At 42.3% G+C, this 21,577-nt stretch overlaps 1 protein-coding gene across 2 annotated transcripts in view; it reads right to left on the minus strand.

Moving 5' to 3' along the window:
- LOC148027236 (chromatin remodeling protein EBS-like) overlaps nt 1-21,577 on the minus strand; it is a 68,606-nt gene that overhangs the window by 24,358 nt on the left and 22,671 nt on the right. For both annotated transcript variants that reach the window (XM_087691794.1, XM_087691793.1), the window contains exon 4: nt 13,397-13,538. In XM_087691794.1, the coding sequence (XP_087547920.1) occupies nt 13,397-13,538 (142 nt within the window). The remainder of the gene's footprint in view (nt 1-13,396; nt 13,539-21,577) is intronic.

The following is a 21,577-nucleotide window of genomic DNA, read 5'->3' on the forward strand; positions in this document are numbered from 1 at the left end:
TTATGTTGCACAGGTACTTGGTAGTATATGGTGTCAATTGTTGGTCTGGGTCATTTATTTGGCCATAAGTGCCAGTTGGTGACAATTTAATTATTGGCTAGTCATATTATTTTTCTAGGCACCGAAATAATTATTAGATTATTTTTCAGTAATAAAGGCTGAAAATTAATATTCAATGATGCATAATGTTGAAAAAACGATTTGGGAAGGCTGCCACTAAGCAAACTTACCCATATAGGCTGGTAAAAGGCTGAAGAAGAGGAAAAACGAGATCGTTCCTACTATAGCAAATGTGGGAGAGCTGTGAGCAGCCATGGCTGGCCTATTTTCAACCATTGGAGCCAACCATGAGTGAGTTTTGAGGAGGCAATTGCAATTTCGAACCCTCCACAACTGGGCGATTGCACCCAGGTACAAGGCGACAGCTGATTTGGATGTCTCAACAATAGGCAATAACATTTAATGTTGTTGTGGCAAGGCAACAGGCAGCTACATTTGACTGATTTTTTAGTCATTCTTCGTGACAAAACTCTGAATTTTTTCTCTCTATAGCTTTCTCTCTCATCTCCTAGCCATTTCACAACCTTGCTTCGAAGATTTCAGCATTTGGACCCTTGGAGGCTAAGAAATTGCAAATTTCTCTACTGTAAACCCTAATTTACAGGAGAAATTAGGGTTTAGCAGCAGCTCGAGAAGCATCCCAAAAATTGGAAGCTCCAAGTCTTGGATTCAACAGGGTTGAATGTGAATTTCAGCCAAATTCAGGTGGATGCGCGCTTTTTGCAGCAGCCCATCTATGATAACTTGACTCCCATAGGTCCCTCGAAGGACTATTGTCACGGGGACGTGAAATTTTGAGATGCTTTAATCTTGCTAGTAACATTTTATTAAGTTATTAATCAAATGTGCAAGGTTGTTTAGCACACGTGATGCACGTGGCAATTATTTCATGGGAACAGGCCAAGGACCCCGAGGATGCAGTGGGTGTTAAAGGCAAAAGTTGTGCAACTCAATTTTGGTGGTCAGTTGGTGCCAGGTTGGACCCTAGAACAATTGTTTGGCCATTAAGTGTCAGTGGTGACACTAGGGACTAGCATTAATGAAGTATAAGGGTCAACAGAGGTTAGGAACCACTCCAAGTTGCAAATGGCCTAGTCAATTTCATTACAGAGGGGCATGTTTAATTTTGGGCAGCGTCAAAATGGCTGAAATTAATTTTCAAAATTAATTAATTCTGAAAAATTAATTTAATGGCTGAAAATGCATTAGGAAGGCTGCCACTTGGCAAAACTTTCCCATGCAACTGGGGAGAAGGCTGTTGGAGGGTGGTGGAAGCTGAATTGCAGCCATTCTGAACTTGGTGGACGGAGAGGAGGTGATCAAATTTGGCTCTGAGAGGCGACGACGACTGATCGCGCGCAGTGACAGGACAGGGGGCAGTAAGTTTTCTCTTCCGCCTCAAGAGAGGCGGCGATAAGAGAGGAGGGCTCGCCAGCCAAGCTAGTGTTTTACCACCCTTTTGAAGCTATTGGTGCCATCGGATTTGTCATCAGAGCTACGAATCAAAAGATACATTTCAGCTGATTCTCTCTCTCTCTACAACATTCTCTCATCTCCTCCAGTCTATGCTCAAGCATTCTCAGTAATTCTCAGCCATTGGTAGTAGAGTACAGCCAAATTTGGTGGACAGTAAGAGTTTACTGCTGTAAACCGTAAATTACAGCAGTAATTAGGGTTTAGCAACCAACTTGGGACCCGTGCCATCAGTCAAAGGCATTGTACACTAAAACCAGCACCAGAAATTCGTAGAATTGTGAGGATTTCAGCTGCCAGCCCATCTATTGTGAATTTGGGGCAGCATTTGACCAGTTGGGGTTCCATTAGAGCAAGCCCTGGGTGAAAATCAAGGGGCAATTTTCCCGAATGCTTTGCTAATTATTGGAACACCAAGGGGCTTTTGAATCAGCCAAGGAGATCGTGAAATCTTGGCTTGTAATTTATCCATCAGCAATTGAAATTAAAGAAATACCGAAAGGGGCGCTAGTTTTGGGGCCAACAGGGTGTCCACTGTCCAATTTTATGAAGGTAAAGTGAGCATTTCAGTTTATGTTCATTTGCTAATTGCTATAATTAAGTGCTTAATCAGGTTAAACCACCCTATCCGAGAAGGAAGGTTGGTTGCAACTATGATGAAGGTGGCAAAAGCGTGAAGTTTGAACCTTTGAGTGGTGCAATAGAGAGGCTAAAAGCACTTGTTTTTATTTAGTTCTTTGATGCAGCATATTTTGGAGGCAACTTCATAGAGACATCTAAGATACGCAAGGCAACCACATTTTTGAAGGGAAATGCATTGCAGTGGTGGTCTACACTTCTTATTCAAGCGAAGTCACCTACCACTTGGGTCTAGTTCAAGCAAATTTTTGCTTCAAATTGGTTGACAAGTATCTTTGAAGTAGACATTATGACAACTTGGAATCAATTGAATTCCAAAGACTGCAAGAACTTGGATCTGTATAATAATAAGTTTTGGGATGCATTGCTGCCTATTACTTCTTATCGGGCAATACCCCTCCATAAGCAGGTGGAGAAATATATTTGTGGTTTGCCAAAGGGTATTCAGGATTTTTGCATTAAGTCCACTGTTTCCAGCATGTCTCAGCTTATAGAAACTGCTATTACAACCAACACATTGCTGCGTGGAAAGGATGCAGGATTCCACGATGATGATGACAAGTCACATGTCAAAGAGGCAAAGGCTGAGAAAAAGGGTAAATTTGAAAATAAAGCTGAAAATCAAGGCAGATTTGAAAACATCGATTTTTCTTGATCCACGAGCACAATCAAATTTCATGTCTCTTGATATGGCAGCAAGTTTAGGCGTCAGAGAGGATGAGATGGGGCCCATGGGTGAGATTGGTATGGCATGCAAGGGACACGCAAACCTGGTCACTCCTATCATTGAGAAGCTTCATTTGCACATTCAAAGTTATGTGGGCAGCGAGTTCTTTATTGCTCCATTGGAAGGATGTGATGTCTTGCTTGGTATACCTTGGTGTCATCGTGTGCATGCAGTGATTGATACTCATGAGGATGCCATGAAGGATCAATATGTTGTTGATTCTAACTTTGGAAATGTCTATGATTAGCTTTGCAATGGCCAGAGGTGTTGAGAAACCCTTCAACCACAGTTTGCGTTTTTACGTTTCTGTGTTTTGTGTTTAGGGTTTGCAGTCCCAAAAAGGGCGCCACCCTAGACTGATTGTGCCTATTTATAGGCCACTCTCTCACTCATTCTTCACAGCTGATTCATTCAGTCCGTCACCTCTTCTCTCCAGCCTCTCCACTACCCTCACACCCCTTCAGGAGGACACTGCGGTTCGCGGTTCATGGTTGTCTTCATCGTCTTCCTTGTGTTACGACACCCTTGTTCCCTTGTCACATTCACTCCATGATTCAGATCTTAATCATTCCATTCATCATAGTTTCTTCTCTCTTTTCTTCTCTTCTCAATGTTTACCAAGTTCACTCTGTGTTCCTCCACGCAAACCCTATTGTCTCGCTGGTACGTTGTCTTTTGTCAAGAGGCATAATCATTTCGTACTTCAAGAGGGCTTTCTGATGATGCATGGAAGATTGTGTGTCACAAAGTAGTTAAGAGCCAAGGTGATGACCGAGAGTCATGCTCCTCCTTATGCGGGTCATAGGGGTATTGATGCCACAGTTAAGGTAGATGAGCACTTCTTTTATTGGCCAGCTTTGAGGCATGAAGTTGAGCAATTTGTCAAGACATGCATAGTATGCCTGAAAGTTAAGTATCAAAGGCAAAAGATGCCGGGTTTATTGCAACCCTTTCTATTCTCGATAGGCCTTGGCAGAGCATTGCGATGGATTTTATCTTTGGGCTTCCACACACACCTACAGGTAATGATGGGATATGGACTATCATATGCAGGTTCAGCAAGCATGCCCACTTCATTCCAATGAGGAAAAAGATAAATTCTAATCATATGGCATGGCTTTTTATGCAACATGTGTTTAAGTATCATGGTATGCCAAATTCGATCATTAATGATCATGACCCACGAATGACAAGTTTGTTTTGGAAAGGATTGTTTGAGAACATGGGCACAACACTTAAATTCTCTTCATCCTTCCATCCACAAACTGATGGTCAGTCTGAGGATGCAAATTCCACAGTGTTAGATCTTTTGAAGTGCTATGTATCAAACTACAAAGCACAGTGGGAACAATATTTTCCGTTGGTTGAGTTTGCATACAACAACACAGTGCATAGTTCCACTGATAAGGCTCCTTTTGAGGTGGTAGAGGGTGGTAAGAAAGTACCCCCTATTTTGCACACAAAAGATAAGATCTTTGAGACTGATCACAATGTGGAAAGTATGGATATAACCAACCTTCCTTCCATGGATCGGTGGTAAATACCTAATTACAACTTAATTACAGCAGCAAACAGTTAATGCAAATCTGAAAATACAAATTTACCTACTGATCTTGGACAATGCACACCCAATTGACCCCAAAATTAGTGCCCCTTTCGGTATTTCTTTAGCTTTATTGAAGAGGAAGTTGATTTACAATGGGATTCTCCCAATCCCTTTCAATATTCTAACTCCCCTTGCTATTCAAAATCACCAGCAAGTCTTTAATCTGATTTGCCCCTTGATTCGGGCAATCAATTGGTATTCACTCGCTTTGATAGAGATGGAAAATGCCCCAAATTCTTCTTTACTTTGCCGATCATAAGCCTCTTTATGCCCTGAAGACCGTGTATCTTGCTCAACAGCAACATTTTCAGCTTGCTGTCCACGGTCTGATCCTTGTCCAAGGTCAAGCATTGCATTTTCTTCATTCCCATGTGAACATTCATATTGAGAGGCATCATCATTGCTTGAGTCCATCTCGCTGTATAAAGACATATTGCTGTAATTTCTCAGTTGAGAGTAAAAATCAGCACTAGCACAAAGCTTTGGCTTGCAATCAAGTGCCTCAGGCCCACCAAATCAAGGGATTGAGCGGTATCCCGGCAATGGAACCATGTAACCACTCTTCCTTCCGTGGATGGGTGGTCAATCCTTGATTACAACTTAATTACAGCAGCAAACAGTTAATGCAAATCTGAAAATACAAATTTACCTACTAATCTTGGACAATGCACATCCGATCGGCCCAAAAATTGATGCCCCTTTCGGTATTTCTTTAGCTTTATTGGAGAAAAAGTTAATTTACAATGGGATTCTCCAAATCCCTTTCGGTATTCCAATTCCCCTTGCTGTTCAAAATCACCAGCAAGTCTTTAATCTGATTTGCCCCTTGATTCGGGCAATCAATTGGCCTTCACCCGCTTTGATGAAGATGGAAAATGCCCCAAATTCAAATATATGCTGGTCCCTCCACTTGAATAGGCTAAAATTTGCTTCAACCCTATTGAATCCAAGTCTTAGACCTTCCAATTTTTGACACGCTTCCCGAGGCTACTACTAAACCCTAATTTCTGTTGCAAATTAGGGTTTACTGTCACGAGAACGTGAAATTTGATGCTTTGCTTATGTTTAATTGAGATTTGATTAAAGGATTAATCAAATGTGCAATTAAGATGCACATGTGAGGTGCAAGCTACTTTTTTTACAGTTGAAGGCCCAGGGACCCTGTGAAAAAAATGGGTGTCAAAGGCAAAAGTTGTAACTAACAAGTTACACTTGTTAGATTCAAGGTGAATTTTGGTGTCAGTTTGCCCCTAGGGCCATTAATTGGCCATTAAGTGTCAATGGTGACACTAGGGACTAGGCATTAATTAATGGACTAATGCTTATCCAAGGGTCAATTAATGCATGGGACCACTTTGGGTTGCAAATGGCCTAGCCAATTAATTTTTGGATGGACAAGGTCAATTTTCTAGGCATGGATTAAGGGCTAAATTAATTTTCAGAATTAATTAATTTTGATAATTAATTAAATGGCTAAAAATTGTTGAAAACGGATAAAGAAAGCTGACACTTGGCGAAACTTTCCCATGCAAGTCAATAGGGCTGAAGGGAGAGGGAAATCTCGTTTTTTCATTTTGGAGCTGTTGAAAAGAGGGATTGGACTGTGGCTGCCAACTTTTGGGGCCATTTCCCAGCCATTGGAGACCATTTTGGTGATGGAGATTGCATATTCTTGACCTTGGGAAGCTAGCAATTGCTGCTGATGCACTTTCTCCTGAAGATCACAGTCTCTGATGCTCCTATTGTTATTGGTGCATCCGTTTGGGGTTGGTACAATAGGGTAGCAGCTGATTTTGATCAGTTCTCCGCGATAAATCTCAGAATTTTCTCTCTCTACAACATTCTCTCATCTGCCTCAACCTATGCTCAACCATTCTCAGCAATTCTTAGCCAATCGGAGCAGATCTCAGCCATTTTTGGTGGGCTGATCTGTAATTTCTACAGTAAACCCTAATTTACAGCAGAAAATTAGGGTTTAACAACCACCTTGGGATCCGTGCCAGAGATTGAAGGCTCAAGGGACTAAAATCAACAGCTGATAATTGAAGATTATCAAGGGATTTCAGGAGCCCGCCCATCCCGAATTGATTTGGGACAGCATTTGGCCAGACAAGGGTCAAATTGGAGAAGAAGTCTTGGGTGAATCAAGGGGCAAATAACCCAAAAGGCTTGCTGGTTATTTATGACAGTAAGAGCAATTGGTTAGCAGGAGGAGATTGAAGAATCTCAAGTTGTACTCCTTCCAATTGAATGAAAGCTAAAGAAATACCGCAAGGGGTGCCAATTTTGGGGCCAACAAGGAAGGGAGTCTACTGTCCAAGAATGTTATGGTAAAGTGTGTATTTCAGTTTATGTGCATTTATTTATTGTTGTAATTAACTCTTAAATCAGGTTATCACGACCCATTCCAAGAAGGAAGGCTGGTTTCATTTACAGCAGAGAAATCTGCAATTTCTCACCCTCCAGGGGTCCAAATCCTGAGATCTTCGAAGCAAGGTTGTGAAATGGCCGGGAGATGAAAGGGAAAGCTGTAGAGAGAGAAAATTCAAAATTTTGTCACAAAGAATGACTGAAAATCAGTCAAATGCAACTGCTGCCCTGCCACAAGAGCTTATAGATGCAAAGAACTAAAGAAAATCAGTCATTTACTATTGTTGCCCTATCTCAACAACCTGGTGATGTTGTCTCTTGCTGTTGATTGGTCTTCTCCTGCCCTTGCCAATCTCAAAAGGTCTTCCAATGGCTGCAAATCAGACCAGCAGCCTCTCCTCCCTCTCTCTTGTAAGCTGAATTTATAAAAATGCCTCTCTCCAGCCTCTAAAGTTATTTTTCAGTCTTACATGGGCAATTTTGACAAGTGGCAACCTTCCCAAATGGTTTTTCCAACATTTTCCATAATTAAATATTAATTTTCAGTCTTTAAATACTGAAAATTAACCTAATAATTATTTCGGTGTCCCCAAAATTAATCTGACTAGCCAATAATTAAATTGGCTAGGCAACTTCCATTCCCGAGTGTCTCTGTACCATCTTTGACCATCAGATTGGCGTTAGATACCATTAAACGCCACTTCTCTAGTGTCACCAACTGGATGATCTAAGCCAACAACTGGCACCAGATAACACCAACTACCTATGTGGCATAACTTATAGCAACTTTTGACTTTGACATCCCGTGATTTCTTTGGGTCTCCAGCTCATAAATTTACTTTAACCCCAGTTGTACCTCACATGTGCAACAATTACTTAATCATGTGATTAAAAATTAATCCACATGTTAAGTGAGGTTTCAAAATTCATGTTCTCATGACAGCCCTCCTCCTTGAAATCCTTGCAATCATCCTCGATTGCACTACCAAATGCATCAAAAGCAAAGTACTATATTGGAATTTCCATAGGACATCATAGTCAACACAACATTATGCAATGCTGTTCAACCATTCCTATGCCCAATATACGTTGAAAATTACCAACCAACATAACATAGCATAAGACTCACAAAGAATCACAAAAACATTGCCAGATTATCATGTGACATGTCCATTTCTCATGAGCTCAAGTCATCTAGCAAAACCAAACCATAGTATAGCAAAAACCAAGCATAAACCATATGCTTAAACATTAATGGCATCATAACATATGCTGTTGTCCATGGAACTAGATGTAGACCATTGAAAACTGAGCATAATCTGATCATGAACTGATCACAAATTGCTGCAAATGTGACGCCAAACTGATCACAAACTCATTGCAAAAACTAATCAGAAATCACTGCAAAAACTAATGCACAACTGATCCAAAAAGTGACCATAAACGGTTCTCAAGCTGATCAAAAACTGAGCTGAAACATATCAGAATTTTTGTCTCAAAATTGAGGCAAAATTCATGCCAAATTCACAGTGACTAATACACTAAATAGTGATCTCATGGCAAACATACTGTCAGTGCAGTACCTTGGATGCATGCTAAATACATCTGAGATCCACTACATACGAGAGTTGTCCATAACTGGAGGAGAGGAAGTGCTACCTGCCCCTTGAGCATCATGCAATACTCCAGACCCTTGCTCTGCTGAACCTGAGGGAGCCCAAACTAAAGTTGGCTCTAACTGAAACGCATCTAGGCAAAGTTGCAACAACTAAGGATGGTCTGTCAAGTCATCCTCTTCCATCCATTTGGCATCCATTGATGAATAATTCTGAAATTTCACCAAGTATCTCCTAGAAACTTTACCTTTGACCTTTCTTTCCTTATTTGCCAAAATCTGTTCAGGTACCAAAGTCTCATCTAGCTCCTCAATCTCAAGCTGAATTTCAGCAGACATATCCTCTAGCACATCATCATGAAAAGGCCTCAAGAAACTGACATGAAAGGCATTGTGTATCCACCAATGTGGAGGTAATTTCAGCCGATATGCCACATCGTTGATCTTCTCCAACACGTGGAGGGCCCATAGTATCTCAAACTCAACTTCGGATACAATCTTCCTTTTCCTTTCATCTTTTTCAGTGTTGCCTTCTCAAATCGCAGCAATACATAATCACCCTCTGCAGACTGCAAAGCACGTCTATGGCGATCAGCTGCCCTCTTTCGCTTTTCTTGAGATCTCTGAAGTGCATATTTTATCTTTGCATAGGCTACATCCAAGTTTTCCACATAACGATCAACCTCAAAGATTTTATCCTTTGTTTGCAGAATAGGTGGTACCTTCTTGCCACCCTCAACCACCTCAAATGGAGCTTTGCCCGTAAAACTATGCACTGTGTTGTTGTAAGCAAACTCAACCAAGGGCAAATACTGCTCCCATTGTGTCTTGTGGTCTAAACATAGCACCTCAAAAGATCTAACACTGTGAAATTTACTTCCTCAAACTAACCATCTGTCTATGGATGAAAGGATGATAAGAATTTCAACGTGGTACCCATTTTCTCAAACAAGCCCTTCCAAAATAAACAAGTCATCCGGGGGTCTCAATCACTAATGACCGACTCTAGCATACCATGATACTTAAAGATGTGCTGCAAAAACAATTGTGCCATATAATCAACCTTTATTTTCTTCCTCACCGGAATGAAATGGGCTTGTTTGCTAAACCTACAAATGATGGTCCATATCCCATCATTCCCTGTAGGTGTCTTAGGAAACTCAAAAATCAAGTCCATTACAATGCTCTGCCAAGGCCCATCTGAAATAGGCAAGGGCTGCAATAAACTCGGCATCTTTTGCCTATCATGCTTTACCTTCTGGCATACGATGCATATCTTAACAAATTGTTCTACATCATGTCTCAAAGCTGGCCAATAAAAGAATGCTCCACTGCCTTGACCATGGCATCAATACCTCCGTGTCCTGCATATGGAGGAACATGACTTTCAATGATAACTCTAGGCCTTAACTGCTTTGTGACACATAGTCATCCATGCATCATCAGAAATCCATCTCTTAGCACGAAGTGTTCATGCCTTTGGCCATTGCAAAGCTAATCATAAATATTAGCAAAGTCCGAATCAGTAACATATTGCACTTTCATGGCATCCAACTCAATGTGATAAACCATGCTGACGACTGAAATTTATGGCTTATGTAACAATGCATCAACCACAACATTCTTTTTACCATCAATATGTATAATCTCAAAATAAAACATAGAGAGAAAGTTTGCCCATCTCCTATGCTTCTCTGACAACTTTATCTGTGTCAGAAAGTACTTCAAAATTTGTCGAGAATTCGGCTCTCATAAGCCACAACTCGACCGTCCTGCATAAGAACAGCCCCAATGCTATTACCACATGCATCACATTGAACTATGAATGACTTCCTTAGATCGGGCAACACAAGCACAAGATCTGAAGTCATCTTTTCCTTGAACTTTTAAAATGCTGAAATTTCCATTGTTGTCTATCTAAATGGCACATCCTTCTTCTGCAAGACATGCAATGGAGATGCAATTTCAGCAAACTCACATACATACTTCCTGTAGTAAGAACATAAACCCAAGAAGCTGCGGATCTCATGCACATTCCTCAAAGGTCGCCATGATCGTATTGCTTCAACCTTTACAGGTTCCGTGGGAATACCATCAGCCGATACAATATGCCCCAAAAAGTAGGTTTCATGCAAGAACAATTCACTTTTCTTGTCATTGATAACCAACCTATGGTCACGCAATTCATTGAACACAATATCCAAGTGTTTTCTATGCTCTATCTTCTTCTTTGAATAGACAATCATGGCATCAAAAAAAGTGTCCACAAATCCTCTATGTGGCCTGAAGATACGATCCATCATCCAATAAAAAGTGACATGAGCATTTGTAAGTCCAAAAGGCATAACAAGAAACTCATACGATCCAAAAGATGTCCTGAAAGCTGTCTTAGACTCATCTTCTGGTCTAATGCGTATCTAATGATACCCACTTTTCAAATCTATATGGCTAAATATGGCTGCCCCTTGCAATCTATCTATAACATCATCGATCCGAGAAATCAGAAAGCGATTCTTTATTGTAATCTTGTTCAGAGCATAATAATCAATGCACATATGCCATAAACCATCCTTTTCTGCACCAAAAGCACTAGAGAAAAAAAGGAGATAAGCTGGGCTGAATCAACCCTTTTTCTAACAGCTCATTTACTTGACTCATAATCTCCTGTTGAACTGCACTGACTTTGTAGGGTGGCTTATTAGGTGCGCTACTTCCAAGGATAAGATCTATGCCATGGTCTTCTGGCCTTTCAGGCGGTAGCAGCCCTGGAAGTGACTGAGAGAAGCAATCAACATACATTTTCAGAAATGACATGTGATCCTTCTCTAACTTAGATATGTTTCCAACATTCTCACTATCATCTTTATCCATAGTAAAAACCAATTACGCTGAAAGATGATTTTTCATTACTTTAGAAATGGCAGCTGCAGATACAACAGGGACAGATTCACCTTTCAACTTTACACCAAGTGTGAGTACCTTTCCCTTATGCTAAATAGTGATCTTTTTTGCACGAAAATCAATCACTGCATGCATACGGTGACACCATGGCATACCAAGCAATGCATCACAACCCTCAAGTGGAGCAATGAAGAACTCTTCGTTGTCCATATATCCTTGTGTGTGCAACCGAAGCTTTTCAATGAGCGGTGTGACAAGCTCTACATCGCCTTTACATACCATTCCAACTTTCCCCATGGATCCCATCTCATCCTCTCTGATACCTGAACGGACAGCCATGACAACAGAGATGAAGTTGGCTCCAACACCATTATCGAATTGGTTGACAAGTATCTTTGAGGTGGACAATCATGACAGCTTGGAATAAGTTGGATACTAAGAAATGTAAGAATTTGGAGTAATATAATAAGAAGTTTTGGGATGCATTGTTACCTATTACTTATTATTGCCCTGTATCCCTTCATGAGCAAGTGGAAAAATATGTTTGTGGACTACCCTAAGGAATCAAGGATTTTGCATTAAATCCACTGTGTCTAGCATGTCTTAGCTTATAGAGATTGCTACTCCAACCGATGCTTTAATATTATTTTTAAAATTGATTTAATTATTAATGTTTGCTCATATAAATAATTTACTAACCAACAATTAAATTGATTGGGCCAATTTCTCATCTAAATGTTCCAAAGCATTTTTTAGCTCCTAAATTGACATCAATTAATTAATTGATTAATGTCTAGTTTCTAATGTCACCACTCATATTAATGGATGATAAAATCTACTAGGCCAAAATATAACACCAAGTATCAGCTCGCACCAATCAACGATAACGTATTACAATTTTTGCCTTTAGCACTCACTAATATCTTTAGGTTCTCAGCCCATCATCGTTAAACTGGCTTGCACATCACATGTGCATCTCTCAGCTGCACATTTGATTAACACTTAATAAAACATGAGAGGCTCGAACAAACTGACGTGCCACAAAAGTAGAAACAACTCAGAGTACAAGAGACTATTATAATAGATATGTATAAGACAATAGGTCAGCTAGAGCAGGCATATAGTCTAATGGATATGGAACAACAAGGATAAACGGAGCAACAGATGCGAGTAAATATTGATTGACAAACTAGTACAAATGTCGAAGCAGCAACAAGTAGAGCAAGATGGCAATAGAGAAGAGCTGAGCTTAAAGTTCAATGGTATCCATGGAGACAACAACAATGAGCTAAGAGAAAGCTCTAATACTATTGTTGGGTCAATGCTCAACTACACACACCCACACACACATGCTCATGTATCCACATACACATATTCACAATGAACAATAAACAATAGAGGAGAGATCGCTAGAAGGTCAGCAAGGGGGGAGAGGGGGGGCATTCTCCGCCTAGAAGGTAAAAAGTTCTCTATAGAAGGCAAAAAGTGTCAGTGGATACGAAAGCATTCATATTAGAACAATGAAGAAACACGATAGATGTAACACGAGTTAAATTCAACTCATATTTTACCTTATCTATGTTGGATATATCCATGAGGAAAATCATGAGATGATTGTGATACTATTATTCCCCCCTCCCCCCAAGCTTCATATCAATTTCGATGTTTTGCAATATGAGATATAGCTTTTATTTCCCCATCTATTATTATTTTCATAACTAGGTGTATCTTTTTCAATCATATGTATTTTACAAAACTTGGGCAACAAGACAATTCCTTGAGTTTCAAATATATCTATTTTCTCTCATAGATTGATTTGGCCTCTTGTCAATATTAATAAACTTTCTTTCTTTACTTTTCTCTCTTTATCTTGTTCGTGAAGGATTTTAAATTGAAGAATAGAATAGTTACAAAGTGCCTTCGGGCCAATCAAGGGAACTCAAAAACTTTCTTTCTTGTGGTTTCAAAACTTAAAAGTCACAAACAATCAATATATTTAACACACCTTTGATTCAGTAGAGGGCATATCTTCTCCGTTGCTAAGAATCTGTTTGTCCCCATCAGCTCCACTTGCACAATCAGAGCAATAGAAATGTTCCAACTTCTTAACTTGCTCTATAGTAAGCTTCAAACATGTTGGGTGAAACCTGAAATGAAAATAGGTCCATAAATGGAATGAAAAACAAAAATATAGAACTAGCACAAAACTCTCAAAGCATAGGGTATAAAAAGATGCGAATACAGAGCATTAAGCTTGGTAATCCAACATTAATGATTGCTTGATCAACTTCTTAATTCAAATTACAGCAATTTGGAAAACTCAACAAGACATTATACCATACACACAAATGAAATGCTTCAAACTCAACAACACATTATACCATCGATATGATTGAAATGCTTCAAATTCAAATTGTGTTAACACACAATTGGCTATCATTTCGCATCAACTCGTCATTATCTTACATCTCACATAATACTTATTGCAAATTGAAACACCACAAATTATCAAATTGCAACCAGACTATATATTTTCTAATGAAGCGGCATCAAAAAACCTAAAACAATTCTTACCCATTTTGTGACTATACCATAAAGTGACCTTTTTAACAATCTAGGATGCTCTATCGGTTGGCTTAACAAATTCCTACTTCTTGCCAAGAATTGTGCACCTTGTGAAACCCTCAACACCATCACGCCATCCCCATTTATACAAAACATTTCTTGATGTAAAAGATTAATGTGGATTATCAAAATAAGAATGGAAACTGAGACCCACTCTGTAGCCCCATTGACCTTGAATTAAAACCATAGTTCACACAAAAGCTCCACCTTATTTGGATTGGGAAGTGTTGAAAACGCATGCATACTTGAGCCGAAATGCAGTAAAGTCTGAAAATGAGCTAGAGCCCAAGCTAGGTTTTAATAAGGTTAGTGTACTAAGTTTGAATAATTTCTCATTCTTGGTTAAACAAACCCCAATGTGTGCCTTTGTCACAAGGACCTGCTTTTATCTTTGGAACTCTCTTTAAGCAAGTCCAAGACATTGCATAGGTTGTACTAGATACAGGCAAGTCCACCAACTACTAAGGTTTTGTGAATTAACCATGAATTGATCAATGTATATGTTTGTGCACACATTACATTAACTAAGTTAAGTGAACCTTAATGTGAAAGTTTCATTTAATTTATTAAATTTGGGTATGGGCATGGGCCAAAGTTTCAATCCGGGATACTTAAATCTAAGCATTTCATTCCTCGATATTTTTATTTTAATGTTTAGTTTAATAATTTGATAAAAAAGCTGAAAAAACACAAGAAAAGCAAGCAAAACGCATACAAAGTGTAAGAATGCAACTTCCTCCATACATGACGACTATATTTGGGCAGATCATGGCTGCAATCAGCACATCCATCGCCTTCTACTCTTGATCATGGCTAACCAATGTCAAAATGCAGCGAATGCGGACACACATAATCGGACTGAAAGCAAGAAGTAAACACAGATAGAAGAGAGAGAGAAAGAGATGGGAATGCTGAAGATTGCAGAGGATGAATGCTGAATACTGAAGGCAGATATATACAGCAGGTTGTGTGTGTAACCAGTTAGAGCTCTCTCTCAACCTGAAAAAAACTGTAAGTGACTATGGCCTCATGCAGGCTTGCTGAAACCAGGATTCCTTCTTGGCAAGGGTGGTGATAACCTGAAATAACTCAAAGTACAGCAAGCATTAAATACACAAATCTAAAATACATGCTTTACCACTGAAACTAGGACAGTGGACAACCAGTTGGCCCCAACAATTGCTGCTCCCTGTAGTACTTCTTTATCTTATATTGCTCTAAGGTTGCAGTACGATGAGATACCATTGGCCCCAACAATTGCCACTCCCTATAGTATTTCTTTATCTTATATTGCTCTAAGGTTGAAGTACAAGGAGATATAAGCGCATCTCCATCAATCTTCAATACATTGGCTGTCGTAAAATGACCAATACTGCTTGGGCATAATTTGCCCCTTGATTGTACAACAATCTAGGATCTGATTGGGTCTTCAATCTCTTACAATCAGGCCAAATAATTTGTGAATAGGCCCCAATAATTGGTGAATGGGCTACCCCTTGGTTGAGCTGCAACTCTCTTTGCCTTGAGCTGCAGCACAAGTGCTCAATCTTCAGCAATTGGTCAAGGATCACAACGTGGCTGTGGAAACCCTGATTTCAGTTGTAAATTAGGGTTTTCAGCAATGATTTCTGCAATTGCTCTTCACCCCAAATTGGAAATTGCTGCAAATGGCTAAGGGATTGCCAGAGGATGAGAGAGGAAGATGTAGAGAGAGAGAGAATCAGCTGAAAGGATTACCTTTTGATCAGCACCTCTACTAGCAACTTTGATGGTGCAAACAGCTTCAAAAGGGGGGTAAAACTTCAATGCAACTACCAAGCCCTCCTCTTCTATAGCCGCCTCTCACTAAGGTGGAAAAAGAAACCTGCTGCCCCTGTTGCCCTGCATGATCACTTGTCGCCTCTCTCAGGGCTCTTCTAAAGGCTCTTGCTTGCTTCCTCGGCCTCTCAATACTAGAATCACCCTCAGCCAGCCCCCAAACAGCCCTCCTCTAGTTTGCATGGAAAGTCTTAACAAGTGGCAGCCTGTTTTGCCACTTGGCAGCTTTCCAAAATGATTTCCAGCTTTAATTAATTAACTTTGCACAAAGGAAGCGATAAAGGATCTCTATGCACTTCATGCGAGCATGGATTACAAGATTCCATGCCAAGGGAAGATATTGCCTAAAATGTGACATACGCTTATTCCTTCCATGTCCAATCAAAAATGCACTTAACAATTTCATTCCTTTGCCCTAAGTAATAGGCGTTTAGACTCATGACTTTGGAAATGTACCAAAATAGCAACATGCAGCTAATCTCCTAAGACGGACAACTTTGGAAATGCAAATGATCCAATTTCATGATATGCACCAATCCTTATCTATCTTTCAAAGAGATAATTTATCGAATGTACTTTTATAAAACTCTCATTGTCACATAGAAGTGTAGTTGCTCTTGTCTATGTACAGCCAAGCTCCTCCAACAACCTCCAAAGCCAAACAACCTCACAAGTGGTAGAACAAGCTGCTCGATACGAAGTCTCTACAGATGAAAGGGCAACTCTGGGCAGCTTCTTGCTACTCCAAGAAACCGTACCTATACATAGAAGAAAGTAATAGCTTGTCGTTGATCATAGGTGATCGATATCACCAGCAGAGTCTGAATCTATCCAACGTCATAGCACCAAAGCTTAACCACTTACACCTACATGATAAAATAGGCCTAGATCAAGGATCCCCCTCAAGTGTCAGAGTGCAGCGGTGCGGAAGCATAGGACTGAGAGAGAGAGAGAACGCAGAGAGAGAGAAGAGAGAGAAAGAGACAGTGGAAGATGAAGATCTGCTGTATAAAGTGTGCTGTATACAAAGATATGCAGATATATATACGGGCGCAGTGCGCTGGACTGCGTGTCTCCACCTCGACGATGCAACCTGCTGTTCACCTCGAAGTCCGCTGCAGTCTGCACTGTCTCCTGTCAGAAATCTGCGAACAGAGACGGAATCTGCGCGTGCCACCAGTCTGTAATCTGCGAGCAGAAAAGTGTGTCCAGAATGCAGAAATCTCGGCTATAAATAGCCAAGAAACAGGCGCCAAAAATAGGCATGTCGGCTGTCGGCTGCATTAAATGCAGCCAACTGTGCTGTGCCAGGCTGCGCAGGATCTGTTCTGCTAACACCCCCTCTCAGAGCCTGGGCGGGGCAGAAGCCTGAGGGAGCTGGAATGTCTCCGAAGTAGGGCCTGGGGAAGTGCCTTCGTAGACAAATCTGCAAGATTGACCTCCGTCTTGCAGTACTCCAGGGTGATGGTCTCATCCAGAAGCTTCTCTCTGATGAAGTGGTACTGGATCTCTGTGCTTCGTCCGGGCATGAAAAACAGGATTTCGGGCCAAGGCAATGCAACTCTCATTGTCGCATTGCAGCAAAGTAGGACAAGTCTAGGGGCAGCCAAGCTCCTCCAACAATCTTCGAAGCCACACAGCCTCATATGTGGTGGAAGACGCGGCCCGATACTCCGCCTCAGTAGACGAAAGGGCTACCGTGGGCTGCTTCTTGCTACTCCATGAGATAACACCTGCACCCAAGGTAAAACAGTAACCTGTAGTAGACCGCCTGTGGTCCACATCACCGGCCCAATCCGAGTCGCTCCAACCTGCAAAAACAAGATCTGAACCACCTGTGCCTACTGGATAATGAATCCCTAAATCAAACATCCCCCTCAAATACCGAAGTATCCTCTGAGCAGCCTGCCAATGCACCGTCTGAGGTTCACTCATAAACCCTGCCAAGAGCCCAACAGCAAAACAAAGATCAACACGAGTGTTGAGGAGCCAAATCAATGATCCAATCAACTGACGATAGCGGAAAGCATCCGCCATGGGAGAAGCTGAATGGGAAGTGGCCTTCTAGTTCGGATCCATAGGAGTGGAAAGGATCCGACAATCCTCCATCGCAAAAGAAACCAAGAGCTCCTGTACATATCTCTACTGAGAGATGAAGATCCCCCTCTGAGACTGATAAATCTCATGGCCCACAAAGAAATGGAGTAGACCCAAGTCCGTCATCTCGAACGTCCGATGTAAAGCTGCTTTCGTCTCTTGGACCTTCTATGGATGATCACCTGTGACAATCAAATCATCAACATACAACACAAAAAGCACACAACCATCCTCGAAAGTGTGTACATAAAGCTGCGGATCGGCCTTAGAACGCCGATATCCCAACTGTGACTGAAGGAACGAATCAATCTTCTCATTCCATGCACGCGGAGTCTGCTTGAGGCCATACAAGGCCTTCTTTAACCTGTAGACTTTCCCATCTGAAGATCCAAAGCCAGGAGGCTGCTCGACATAGATCTCCTCCTTCAAATCACCATTGAGGAAGGCCGACTTCACATCCAACTGGTAGACAGGCAATCTCCTATGGCCAGCCAAGGCAAGATCAGCTCGAATAGTCGCCATACGAGCAGTGGGGGCAAAAGTATCATGACAATCAATCCCTGGGCGCTGTACAAAACCTTTAGCAACAAGGCGAGCCTTGTGCTTGTCCAAAGAACCATCACTAAGGTACTTGGTCTTGAAGACCTATTTGATGCCAATCACCTTCTTATTCGGGGGACGTGGCACGAGTGACCAAGTGCCATTCCTCTCAATAGCCTCCAACTCGCCTTCCATAGCTTTCTTCCATGGTGCGGACTGTAAAGCCTCCTTCACGGAGGTGGGCTCTCGATCCTGCATAACACGGGTCATCAAACAATAGTTAGAGCAAACAAGCTCCGTAGAATGTGCCTGGTGCCGCCGTGACCGCCGCGGACCATCCTGCGGTCCCCACTCCTCAGGGACCCCCTCAATCCCTAAATCACAGTGTGTCACGGGCCCAACGAGGAGGAGGCCGAACCTCTCCTCGTCTCTCTCCATCAGCTGAAGACTCTGGGATATCCACCGGTGGTAACTCCTCGGGGATGACCGGTGGAACAGTAGACTCTGTGTCAAAAACAGAATCAAAATCAAAAGTCACGAGCTCCAGAGGAACTGTAGCAGGAGCCCAACTCTCCCCTGGATCTCCAAGAACGGGATGCTCCTCACCCGCTGATATGGCCGGAACCTCCACAAACCGCACATCTCAACTAGTGTACGCATCCCGCTTAACGGGATCATACAAACGATAGCCTTGGGACTGGGAGCTGTAGCCAACAAATACCTGTCTTCGGGAAGCTGCTTCAAATTTATCACGATGAGCCTTGGGAATGTGAACATAGGCATCACACCCAAAGACCCTAAAATAAGAAACATCGGGCTTAGTCCCAAAGTAAGCCTCAAAAGGTGTCATCCCATCAACGGCCGAAGTGGGGGATCGATTTAGGATGTGGACTGCAGTAGCCACAGCCTCGGCCCACAGAAACCGAGGTGTCTGTCGGTGCTCCATCATGGTGCGTGCCATCTCGATCACACTGCGGTTTTTCCGTTCAAGAATGCCATTTTCTTGAGGAGTGTTGATATTAGCAAACTCCTGGTGAATACCTTTATCTGCACAAAAACGAGCAAACTCATTAGAAACAAATTCACCACCCTTGTCGGATCGCAAGATCTTCAATCTCCAGCCTGATCCATTCTCCTTAAAGAGAAGCCAATCCTTGAAGTGGGAGAAAGCTTCTGACTTCAATGCCAAAAAATAGGCCCATGTCATCATGCTGTAGTCATCTACGATCAACATGAACTACGAGCTCCCTCGCAAGGACTCGTTCCTCATAGGGCCACAAAGATCTGTAGATACAAGCTCCATCGGTGAAGTAGACCGCCGCGAAGCTTTGAGGAGAATGGCATCCCTATGCTGTGTCCCACGAATACAGAAGACGCATGGCTGCTGGCTCACCACTATATCCGGCAACCCTCGAATAAGCTGTCCACGTGACGCCCTCCGAAGATAATCATAGTTGAGGTGACCAAACCGAGCATGCCATAACTCTGACTGTGTCTGAGAGGTAAGAAGAAGAGTAGAGAGGGTGGTGGAAGACTTCAATTTATAGATGCCATTCTCCTCATATCCGGATGAGAGAACCTTCCTTGACCCAAATCAAGGACTCGCACTGAATCACTGTCAAACTCCACCAAAAGTCCAAGGGAGTAAATCTTATGAACTGACAGAAGATGATATCCTAGACCTGGTACATGCAAGACCTCTGAGGTATGGATACCGCCTCGTCAATCTGGAATAAGCTGCATCTCACTCCGTCCTGCAATAGACATGGAAGAGCTATCTCCAATGAGAATCTGCCCACGTGAGGGTCGTAACTGGGCAACACCATCTGATGAAGGAGTCATGTGCCCGGAGGCACCACTGTCAACGATCCACTCTCGAGCCTGGGGGGGGCTGTCATCGCAGCATCACAAGCATTCGGTGTAGAGTCCTCAATAACAGCTAGATGAAGAAATGCAACTGATGAGGGTGCAGCCACCGCTCCAGAATCCTTCGTGTCCTTGTTGGTGTCCTTCTTGTCTTTGTCAAGGCAATCCTTCTTCCAATGGCCAGTCTTTCCACAAATATGACATGTGGATTCTTTGTCCTTGTCCTTCTTTGACTTGTTATCCCCCTTCTTCTTCTTTTGGGCCTTTCCCTTCTTCTGAGAGGCTTGACCTATCAGTGCCTCCGACTTGGAAGCATTCCGTCCCTTTAGTTGTTCCTCTTGGTCCAAGACCATAGGAACCAACTCTTCCCACCGAAGAGTGGACTCCTGCCCCGAAGCAATAAGGGCGGAGTAGAAAGCACCGAATCGTGGCGGCAACTGGGACAAGAGAGTGATCGCCATGTCTTCGGAGGAAATCGGCTTCCCCGCATTCTGAACCTGCATCTAAAGCTGTCTAAGCTTGTTGATGTGCTCCCGCAACGAAAAAGACTTGTTCACGGACAAGGTCCGCATCTGTACCTCCAAAGAAACCCGCTTCATAAGGGTCATCCGGTTATACATCTGATCAAGCTCTAGCCATATCTCCCGAGCCACCGTCAAGTGCTCGATGTGAGCTATCACAGCTGTAATACAAGACAGAAAAAGAAAGGAATGAATCCTGGCATTCAGTTTGTCCCAGTGAGACTGTGCCTCGGCTAACTCCGCACGAGCATCGGAAGAGAGTTTAGACTCATCTCTCACCGAGGGCCGGTCGATCTCCTCCTGTACAAGCTCCGCCAAATCGTAGGACTCAAGGATGGCCAACATCATCACACGCCAAATGCGGTAGTTGTCGCCATCGAGCTTCTAATCTACGGGAAGAGCCAGTAAGACAGGCACCTTCTGGTCCATAATCGTCTGGAACTCCAAGTCAATCTCTGTAGACATCTTCACCTGTAATGCCTTCACAAACGCAAAAGCAGCCCCCTCTGACTGTGAAAACTCAGCCTGCTAGGGCTCTTCCGCGTCCCAAAACTTCTTCACCCGCCGGAGGCGATGAAAAAACAAAACCTGCACTTGAAAACTGAAAACTCAAACTTCCTCCTCGTCAAACAGCAGTAAACAGCAGCAAATCCACCACCTGGACTCCTTTCCCGCACGCCCACACTCGCTTCAGTCTTGTTCCGAGGCACAGCCCTCCT

This window comes from Lygodium microphyllum, chromosome 13 (assembly GCF_053477565.2).
Source record: "Lygodium microphyllum isolate KBCC chromosome 13, Lygodium_microphyllum_v1.1.10, whole genome shotgun sequence".
Taxonomy (NCBI): Eukaryota; Viridiplantae; Streptophyta; class Polypodiopsida; order Schizaeales; family Lygodiaceae; genus Lygodium; species Lygodium microphyllum.